Raw genomic sequence first — 11,016 nt, 5'->3', positions numbered from 1 at the left:
TCAAATGTATCCTTGGCGCAGAGAACAAAATAAATTATTCATTTTATACCCAGTGAGACTGCCACTGTGAGACTGATGGTTTGGGAAGCTGGGATTTTAAATTAATTAACCTGCCACAGGGCACAATATAATTTGTCAATTTCTGTAAAAAGAATATATATATATATGGGCTAAATTCTCATATAATCAAAAACATTCAGAAAAGTGGTATGACCTAATAATAGTATACTTTAATCATGTAAAGCTCACATAAGCCGCTCAAGCAGTCACAATAGTTAATGGTAAATAATATTTACAGCTCAAGCAGTCACACTTGTGCATAGGTGTAATGAAAAGCCTTAATCCAAGAGATTGAACCATACCGGGAGAGCTGTCCGCTTGAACCACAAAGTAGTGGTTGGCCGAGGGGTCCTCCGTGGTGACTGCGTTGGAGTCCCGGTCGGCAACGTCACTGGTATGTGGGGCCAGACAGTGGACGCCGGCCCCAGAAAACCCAGCTGACAGCACAGTGAGACCCTCCGGGTCCGCCTCACACAGCCCTTCAGCCAGGGACGAGGAGCGATGGAGCCTGGCACCGCCGGGATCTCCGGCGAAACGCACCTCGATGTTCTGCAGCTTGGACAGGCACCAGTTCTTCAGCTCGCTGACCACTGATGCCTGCTTGGATGGCGGGCAAAGAGGAGATAAGGTTTAGTGACACGGAAACCTCACTGCCACACAGCGCTCGGCTTTAAGTGTTAAAAATGGCGCCTGAGCTGAATCTTGACGGTGATATGGCGTGGAGACCTGTGTTTTGCCCATCCTAGACACAAAGACGCACAAGACACCATCTCCTGTTGATGCATTGGACACTACTGTAAATATTACCTGTCTCCTTTCCCCCTCCTCTCTCTCCTGCATGGCTCTCTGTTCCATCCTGTGCAGGCACTCCGTCCTCTCCGCTGACACCCTCTCTAATATCATCTTATCCAGAGCACGGATCTACAAACACAGTCAAATTGAGCCGCCACAATTAACGAAAGACGTCTGCTGTCAAACAATGACTCACTGTTAATAGGGTAGAATTGGACGTCAGTCTTGCTTTGTCTTTTAAACCAAATGTTTGTTCGTAAGGGGGAGCTTTCGAATGGAAAGAGGTTTTAGACGTGACTAGAGTGCACCTTTAATTATTTGGCTATGTATAATTAGCACAAATTATACATGCACAAATTGCCTGCCCCACATTCACTGGCACAGCTGGCTCCACAGACTGGTGTGATATAAATAAGTTTTCATAAGACACCAAATGGCTAAGACTGAACTACAAACAGGGATTGGCCTATCTGGACTGGTCCAGTAAGAAATACTTGCGTGTTACAGGTTGAAAACACGTTTTAATAACGTTGCTGTAATAACCATTAACCTGGTGTGGTTCCCACCTGGTGTTTGTTCCTCCGGTCCAGCTGTCCCATCTTGTTGTTCATCAGGTCCTGTACTGTGTTGATCTCCATTTTCATCTCCTCCTTGGTGGCCTCCAGCTGGTTCTCCAGCTTGTTGATCAGAGGTTCGCAGCGACAGCCATTGATAGGGGCCTGGGATGCAGACAATAGCCCCGGGCTATGAGTCACTTGTTGGCAAACACAGACTCAGACTGAAATTGAATTCTGCCGCGAAGGAGCCACAACCTCCTCACAAAACACGAAGCAGCTACAAGTAAAGTCACAGGCCCTGACTGAGTCTGAAATATGCCTCTTTACACAAAATAATGTAGTACCAAAGCCTTTAACAAGGTTTTACCATTACAGAATGACAGAAGCTATGTTTGTCATGCTTTTGCAAGCAACATTTGTTCTAAATAATGAAATCATGGCATCACATTTAAAATACAAACGTCAGGTTCAGAGTCGCTCCGAAACGGCTCCATTCACCTGCATGATCTTGCCATCCTTGCCTCTGTACAGAGTGTACAGTTGATAGGCTTTGTAGTTGTGAGGGGGGATCGGCGGCTGGGGGGAGGAGCCACGCAGCTTGCCCCACCTCTTCTCTCCGTGCTTGTTCTCTCGTCGACGGAGGGGTTCCGAAAGCGAGGGCTGCGACAAACCGAATACAACATGGCTGTTCACACAATCTGCCTGCTAAAGCCCAACCCCGGTGCTATTTCACCCGAGCGAACATGCTGCGAAGAAGGTTAGGGAGGCAGGCTTGACCTTCTCTTTGAGCTTCCTGGTTTTGTTCTTGCTGGTGCTTGCCTCGATCACCTCGTGTTTGACGCGCTCGCTGCTGTGGGTGTCGTCAGCGGCTGACGCACTGTCCTGTGAGGGATGACAACGGAAACATTGCTCTTTCGGGGCGACCGTCGCAGTTTCCTATTCGTCATGGTCAGACCGAGCGAGCCTTTCAGCAGAACTAGAACCGTACCTTCCTGGGCAGCATCTCATCCCGGGGCACAGACTGTGCTCGCCGCTCTGCCTTCAGCTTGTCCCTCCTCTTCCTCACACTCCTGCCCCGGGTGAAGCTCTGAACCTGAACACACACACACACACACAGTGAGGGAGAGCAGCCTGAGTTAATAGTTAATTGATCAGGGAATGTACGTAGCTAAACAGGACCACTAATGTTGACACCATTTCCCTGACTTCTGCCTATCTCCTGTATGTACTATAGCGACAGTGTTCAGATGGATGTAGTCTCTCCTACTCTGCCCATACACGCATGCAGAAACACCTTTGCTGCCAACACACAGGAATGATGTCAGACGAGTAACACCTGAAGTGTGGTAATTCAAGTCTAAACGCAGTCGGCAGCGTGTGTTTGTAGAAATGTGGTGATGTATGGTTGATGTAAGATGGTGAAAGAAAATTAAATATCATTCTTGGCTGCCCCTTCTGGTCAGGCTGGGTTAACCTGTACTCACTTGAGGTGCTTTGGTCAAGAGCAGAGCAATGTCTGGGTTGCTGTATTCTCTGGCTTGATCCAGTGCAGACTGGCCAGCCTACACACACACACACACACACACACACACACAAGCAAAAACCCAGAAAATCAGAGCTAACACCTGGCCAGAAACGTGTGATTCACCTTGGTATTGGCCATGAACTCAGGGTGAACATCGGAACAGATTCAGATTTCCGAGTGGCTGTTTCAGTTGTCAGTATGTTTAAATTACATTCATGTCAGGGGACCAAAGAATGAGAGCCAGAGGCCATCCACTCACGTTGTTGCGGATGCTACTGTCTGTTCCCGCCTCCAGCAGAAGCCTCACTGTTTTCTTATGATTCAGAGCAGCTGCTACATGCAACGGTGTGTCCCCGGCCTGACTCAGACAGAGGAAGAAAGGACGAAGAGGACAGAGAGGCTGACGTGTGTGCGCTGTTTTTTTATGCTTCAACAAACCAATAAAAAAAAAAAAATGTCCCAACTGAGCTATTACCAGCTAAATACAGTCATAGCCAGTAGGAATAGTGCACCAGGCAAAGGTTAGCTTAGAATAAGGGAAGGAGGAAGCCCAGCTAGATCAAACGTAGAAAAGGTCAAGCCCTCCGTTTGTAATCAGTGTCAGCCATGGGCTCCGACTAACCTGGTTCTTCTCTGTCACGGAGCAGAAGGCTCCCAGGAGGATGCGGATCATGGGGACGTGGTTGTAGCGCGCCGCCACGTGCAAACACGTGTCCCCTACCTGGAACACAACGAGAGCCCACCACCACGAGAAACCGTGAAGCGATTAAAGGCAGGAGGGCTGTGGGGCACTGGGAAAACAAACAGCATTAAGGGCTAGGCATACTTCCTCTGCAGCTTGGTTCTAGTTGACTGAGAGCAGATTATGTCTGAATTGCACAGCACGGGCCCACACACACACACACACACATCATTCCGCGATGAATGGACTACATTAGCACGGTGGTCTATGGCATTAGGTTACCATACAGGCTGCTGCTGTCAGGAGGGATTTCCAGAACCGTGGTTTAGAGATACCAGCTGATCAAGGGCAACCGAACTGAAAAGGCCAATTCTACACATATTCCTGACGAGACGGAAAAACCATTTCAGGTGAGGTTGTCTTCGGCACCGTTCAACCAGTTCAGTTAAACCTGGTGTGGTGGAGATGGAATGTCGCCTCGTTAACGCCCCCGAGCCGACACGGCACGACAGGCTCTCAGCATTTGTGTCACGTTTCCCTGACAAATGGAGCTTCTCCTTGTCGGTTGTGCGGCAGAGGATACGTTGCGTGTAACGTAACCTACAGTCCGCCATGGGTGGCCATTTGTAACAGGCTATATTTAGTAAGGTGGGGGGACATACGTGGTTCTTGCTGTCAGGCTGGGAGCCCCCCAGCAGCAGAACTCTGGAGCTCTGGGCGTGGCCGTTCTGACAGGCCAGGTGGAGGGCTGTGTTCCCCGCCTGCATGGACACATTTAATAGGCGGAGAAGGTTTTAGGTGAAACTGGGAGCCACTCTAACAAGCAGCACGTCAAACTAGGAACACGGATTTCACCGTGAAGCTGATTAAAGCGCTGCGGCGCGCTAGCGGCGCGTTTGCAGCCCGAGTTACCTTGTTCTTGGCGTGAACGTTGGCGCCGGCCTTAACGAGGAGTTTGACGGACTGGCTGAAGCCGTGCCATGAGACCTCGTGCAGAGCAGTGTTGCCGTCCTGCGGGAGCAAACAGCCGCGAGCGTTAAACATCCGCAACCTGACCCCTGGATTAGTATCTGTTCTACTGGACAACTCTGTTATTGTTTCTCGGCAAAATAGCTGACACATAGCAAGATAAGTAGATTAGTGAGGCAATGCAGGAAGTGGTTGTGCGTCCAGGCCTTGTCATAAACACCCTTCCTATTCACATGGACCGCCTCTGGCCTTGGATACGTCCAAAATGGTATCCTCTGGCCTTGGATACGCCCCTCTGCTGTGCACCACTTCAGGCCAGGAAAGAGGGTGCCATTTGGGACATAAGCCATTTTTTCAGTGGGAATGAACGGGTTTTAAGGAGATTACAGGAATAGTGTTTTCTCTGCAGATTGTCAAATAGTATTAGAGCTGTTTAACAGTTTGTTGGGTTTTAAAATCCCTCTGTGCTTGTGACTCAATGCATTGGGGTTCTATTTTGTGAGTGACATTGCTGTGTTTTTAGCCGTGTATGGGCGCTGTGAGAGTGCGTGTGTGTGTGTGTGTGTGTGTGTGTGTGTGATGTACCTTGTCCTGCCTGTCCAAGGCACACCCTTCCTGGATGAGGGCAGAAATAATGTCACTGTTTCCCACCACTGCTGCCCGGTGTAAGGCTGTCTGCTCACCCTGCACACACACACACACACACAACAGTTAGTTCACAGGACAGTGAAAAACCCAACACAAAAACAAGACTTCACTAATTTGAACATCGCAACTGACCAACACAACATAAACAACATGAATAACGACGGGTCAACGTTTCTCTTGCAATGAGTACGCAATCCAACACTGTTTGACACAGTTATTGCCACAGCAAATGGCAATGACGTTGCAACAGTCATCCGACACACAGTTGCAGTTTGACACCCGGACAGGCCTCTGTACAAAGCAGTAGACACAGCAGCGGCAGGCCAAAGCAGTCCAGCCCAGCTCTCGTTTATGTTCGACCATAAATGGAATTGCTGGAAATTCGGACAGCCCCCTTCTCACAGCAGACACTTCGCAGCCCAGGTCTGACATGATTGAGAGACAGTTGGAAGAAAGAACAGCAGCGAGAAGCATTGATTCCCATGCGGAGGAGAGGTGGGGGGTGGTGGTTTGGTCATTCCAAGCGAGGCAGCCAAGAGGCACGCTGAACCCCAGAGGAGTAGATGCTTCTCTCTAACCTCCTTCACTTTCCCCCATCTTCCGGGGTCAGTTCCCGCCGCCTTCCTCCACCGCCGCCTCCCCCCTTTTCTCCTCCCCCCTTTTCTCCTCCCCCTCCCCGTGGCCACTCCCCGCAGACGCACTGCGGCCCTTTCGGGAGGGGGGAATTTGAGAGGGGGGATTGGGAAAAGGGGAGGGGGGGGACCAGTACCCGGAGGGGCCCCCGCGGAATGCACCCCTCAAACTGGAGGTCAAAATAATCCCCGTCAAGGCCACTGGAGGTCATTACTCTACTAGTGTGACAGTCAGACAGCTGGAAAGTGAGCCCAGACGCAGGGGAAAGAACACTGCAATCAAACACAACAGCAGCCAGACTGTCATGCAGATGTCATGTGACGTGTGCATTTCAAAGGTGTCTTTTCGTCACATGTAAAGACTCGAGTTTTACTAGAGTCTGTGTGATTGTGTGAAATGCGTGAGGTTAATCTGGAAGCATTCCTACAGGCGTACAGTGAACTCCAATGGTATTTACGCAGACTGTCAACTTTCCATTGAAGCTGACAGCCTGCACTTTAATCATTGTTTCATTTTCAGAAGTTTTTGCATCATGCATACCAGCCAGTAGACTGGCAGGGGAAGTCCTGTGTGGCTGGTTTGTGGCTGACACTTGCATGCCAATCTCCTGGAGAGCAGTCTACCCTTTTTATTATACTGAGTATTCACTGCGGAAGTCTTTCTTTACCAGGTTGTTTGCCTTTTCTGACCTCACCAATGCTATCTTTTATCTTGGTGGTGTATCAAACAGTTTTTGACACACAATGTTTTGGCGAATGTCTTCATTCGATTTGCTGTTATTTTTACGCCTCAGGAGGGCCAGAGACTTGCAGCGACACTTCTTTGAACCCCATGTTTGTCAGACAGATTCCAAATGCAAACGAAAAGCCTAGAATTAAGACAAAACATAGGCAGCTCTCTTGGAGTTCACTGTACATTCGACATCACGATCCCAACATCAAATGCTGAGGGTGGAGCCAATGGCGGACAGTGTCGGGGATACATACATCGTCCTGGATATCCAGGTCACAGCCGGCCTTCAGCAGAATGCGCACAACCTCACTGTGGCCCTTGTAGGAGGCCAGGTGCAGGGGGCTTCTGCCGTACTGTGGACACAGAACACACCCTGAGAGACGACACACACAACAACACAAGAGAGACAACAACTGGAGCCAACCAGAGAGTTTAGAGGACACGTACAGAGGCAGAGAGTGACAGTGTCTCTTCAGGTTATTCATATCCAGTAAGACATGATGATGACGTCGCGGCCCAGAAGTTAGCCTCACGCAATGTCTGTCATGGCCACACAGGCCGTTAGAAAAATGACTCCCCAGTAAACCCTGGGCGGAGAGATGAACTGTACAGCTGTTTGTGGACAAGCCCCCAACATCCCCCAGCTATGAGGCCAACACTTAGAGACCAGCAGCTTGCTATGGAGCAGATGTGTCTGTAGGTTCTATAGGTTTGTGTCCTGTCTTTCTATGATCAGAAGAATTGTCTGCCAGGTTGAATGCCACTCAAAATCACAATTATAATATATAGGTGGATAAGACAAGGTTTAGAATTGCAAAGACGCTGGAATGTCCCTTCTTACAACCACCGAACGGAATCAAAATAGTACTCAAGAGATTAACCAGGGTAAAGCTTAAGTAAACAAATGCTCACAGTTAATCCTAAACCATTATATCAACTGTATCTGTCCACTTGGACTAGATATTCAGAGTCATCTAAGTTAATGCAATGTAATAATAGGGCAGACATGCATTGAAGGACTGTATTAGCACAACCCCCTCATTAACACCTCATCCTCACAGACCTCCGTTAAACAGGACAGACCTCAGTCCCTTCAGCAGGGAGGCTGGCCCACTTCATGGGTGCGGCTCGGCACTGCTTGGCATTCACCGGGGCCAGGTAGGGGTTGGGTTTCACCGGACCAGGCTTGGAGGGCTGCCATGGAAGCATCTCAGGTAAACACCAGTCAGACCAAAGCCTTGTCCTAGGAGACTAACTGGACAGAGCCAGCTCTCTGCTCCGTGGCCTAGTATGACCTCAGAGACTCAGGACTGGTTCAAGTCTTAACTCTTTTCTTTCTAGTTCTCACTTTTTTTTAATTCTCAAAACAGTTTTAATCTTCCTCAGAGCAAAAGCATTCATCCAGCACTTGACACATTACCTGACACTCCTGCTACAATCCCCTCCCTCCTCTGAACCAGAGGAATTTCCAACTGAAATTTAATCTTCGTGTTCCTGGGTTTAGCATGTTTTAGGGCATCCTGCCAAAATGTGAAAATGCAGCCAGTACCAACATTATCAAAGAGACAGGTAGGCTCTGGAATTGTGTTGCTTTCTAAGATAACTGATAACATTTAGATAATATATTTTCATTCAGTCACTGATATACAACTTATATTCAGGATTATGTGCACAGCCATTCAACAATGGACGCCCTATACAGAATTGTGAATTCAGTTTGTGAATGAGGTCAATTGTTAAGCTCAAGGAAAAAAGGCTCGGCAATGTGACACCGCACGATAAGGTAGGAAGTTAATTAAGACAAGACTGTGAAGATCTGAGGAAGACCTGACCTAAATACTGCCTCAACACCTCAGGTCTGTCTTCATTACCAGAGCTGCCCTGACAGAGGCACTAAGACCTTGCACTTAAATCAAGCACATCTGGCAGTCGCTTTCCCCCCGTAAATGCCTAAAATGAAAGCTATATGTCACATGAAATTGACCACACACTTAAATTCCATCTCTTTGGGAGACACAGTGCCACATTCCGCCAACTCCGGCAATGACGAAGACATGCTGCAATTCTGAGTACAGCTGAACAGGCCGAATGACATCAGGCTATAATATTCTGTCTTTCCTAGTGTAGTCCTCGTCCTTTCAGAGTGGAGGCATGAGTCTACATTGCATGTTAATGACTGCTTCCCTCCCAGCTTTATGTGGAGTGACCTAAAACAGAGGTTTACACTGTGTCGCGTGTTTACTCAGACATGTGCCACCACAGCTGAGCTCTCGGACAGCCAGATGGAGCGCTGACAAAGTTCCATCGCTCAAGCGACCCAAGGTTGGTGTCCACCTCGAAGAGAACGCGTTCACTTGCAGCACAGGTCCCGATTCAAGCCCTTTCAGAGACGGGACCTATCTCCCTACCTTCGGGCTATGCTCAGACCCTAAACGCCAACTGAAGTGCAAACACCTGAAATCGTAACTCTTCAAAGAGTATCTTGAATAAACCCAGAGCCCCAAACATGTCATCTCCACAAATGACACCCTGCGTGGACAGATACATACTATTACTGGCTTGTGTGGTTGTCCCATCTAGTCATCTTAAGAAGAATGCACTCACTTTTAAGTCCCTTTGAATAAAAGCTTTTTCTAAAGGACTAAAGGGAAGTGTACAATGTTCCCCTCCAAACACCTCCTTCCCTGTAAAACGGCCAAACTCAAATTCTGTAATGAGACACGGTGGTTCTCCACACCGACCAGTATAAAAAGGATATGTCCCTATGGTGGCCATGAAAGAGGATTATAAAAGGATTATAATATGGTCATATGCTGCTCTAGTCCCACTAACCTTTTGAGCTGTACACGAGATCTCATCAGAGCATGAAATACAGATGTGCCTGAGAACACACACACACATCGACCATGGCCATTGCCCCGGTTGCCCAACAAGGCAGCACTTGAGTGAGAGACAGCACACACACATATACACACACATATACACACACATATACACACACATATACACACACATACACACACACATAATACACACACATATACACACACATACACACACACATATACACACACATATACACACACATACACACACACATATACACACACATATACACACACATATACACACACATATACACACACATACACACACACATATACACACACATATACACACACATATACACACACATATACACACACATACACACACACATAATACACACACATATACACACACATACACACACACATATACACACACATATACACACACATACACACACACATATACACACACATATACACACACATATACACACACATATACACACACATACACACACACATATACACACACATATACACACACATATACACACACATATACACACACATACACACACACATAATACACACACATATACACACACATACACACACACATATACACACACATATACACACACACACACACACATATACACACACATATACACACACAAACCTCACAGGGAAAAAATACACGGTGATCACTGGATAAATAATATGCTGAAAAGTACAGATTGTTCCATAAACTCACTAGAAGACGACTTGGTCTCCTCCACTCACCTTGGTGACGGCTACTTTGGCTCCCTTGTTGATGAGCTGGACCACATTGTCAGCCTGGCCCTTGTGCGCGGCTACGAGGAGGCGCTCAGAGAGTGCGAGGACCGCAGCCTCATCTTGCTGGCTCATGAAAGCAGGGCGCGTGAGGCACTTTCTCCAAGATGTTGTACTACAAGGAAGGGGACGGGGGGGACTCACACCCACACTAACTCATGACCGTCGCACGGATGTTGTGGGCGGGAACAGGTGAGGAGGAGACGGGTCGAGGACAGGGGGCTTGGACCTCCAGACGATTCCCGGGCTGGGTCCCTCATGTCATCCTCACAGCCTGCAGGAGGAAAAAAAGGGCAACAGCTTATTTGGGTATTCTGTTAAGCATCTACAGATTCACTATCTACAGACCATTTTAATTAACTACCTGCTAACAGGAACCCTAACCGTAAACCTAATCCTATTACTAACCCCAAACTTATTCTAAGCCTAAACGTAACCTGAGCAAGCATTCACTTCTGATAATTTCCTGATAGTGTGAATTTCTGTGGTAACAAGCTGGCCTGAGTCATAAGGTGGGGCAGTGGAGTGGCCAACAGGCGGCAGAAAGGAAAACACGGATTCCCGTTGTGGTGACGGCAGCTGTACATTAGCTGTTGGTGTGTGCAATTTGTTTATACAAGTCTTCCCAACAACAGAGTAGAAAACGCTGCTCTGTTTTCACTTTTTATTGCCGTATCATCAGACCGAATGCCATATAAAATCTTGTAAAAACAGAGCCATAACAAACCACTTGCGGGAGTCGGTCTTTTGTGG

At 47.9% G+C, this 11,016-nt stretch overlaps 1 protein-coding gene across 9 annotated transcripts in view; it reads right to left on the bottom strand.

Annotated features, from left to right (window-relative positions):
• The window catches only part of ankrd6b (ankyrin repeat domain 6b), a 28,760-nt gene that overhangs the window by 2,064 nt on the left and 15,680 nt on the right, over positions 1 to 11,016 (bottom strand). For 5 of the 9 annotated variants that reach the window (XM_010882828.4, XM_010882829.4, XM_010882830.4 and 2 more), the window contains exons 2-15: positions 10,213 to 10,537; positions 6,853 to 6,951; positions 5,171 to 5,269; positions 4,529 to 4,627; positions 4,279 to 4,377; positions 3,557 to 3,655; positions 3,194 to 3,292; positions 2,894 to 2,971; positions 2,398 to 2,502; positions 2,187 to 2,291; positions 1,908 to 2,069; positions 1,419 to 1,571; positions 868 to 981; positions 363 to 660 (exon numbers count right to left, since the gene is read on the bottom strand). In XM_010882828.4, the coding sequence (XP_010881130.1) occupies positions 363 to 660; positions 868 to 981; positions 1,419 to 1,571; positions 1,908 to 2,069; positions 2,187 to 2,291; positions 2,398 to 2,502; positions 2,894 to 2,971; positions 3,194 to 3,292; positions 3,557 to 3,655; positions 4,279 to 4,377; positions 4,529 to 4,627; positions 5,171 to 5,269; positions 6,853 to 6,951; positions 10,213 to 10,338 (1,735 nt within the window). In that variant the 5' untranslated portion in view covers positions 10,339 to 10,537. Of the gene's footprint in view, positions 1 to 362; positions 661 to 867; positions 982 to 1,418; positions 1,572 to 1,907; positions 2,070 to 2,186; positions 2,292 to 2,397; positions 2,503 to 2,893; positions 2,972 to 3,193; positions 3,293 to 3,556; positions 3,656 to 4,278; positions 4,378 to 4,528; positions 4,628 to 5,170; positions 5,270 to 6,852; positions 9,612 to 10,212; positions 10,538 to 11,016 lie in introns of those variants that run through there. The other 4 variants (XM_010882824.5, XM_010882826.5, XM_029114661.2 and 1 more) reach the window with 3 other exon arrangements.

The sequence above is a fragment of the Esox lucius genome, chromosome 18 (genome assembly GCF_011004845.1).
Source record: "Esox lucius isolate fEsoLuc1 chromosome 18, fEsoLuc1.pri, whole genome shotgun sequence".
Lineage (NCBI taxonomy): Eukaryota > Metazoa > Chordata > Actinopteri > Esociformes > Esocidae > Esox > Esox lucius.
This window is presented reverse-complemented; position numbering and strand designations above follow the sequence as displayed.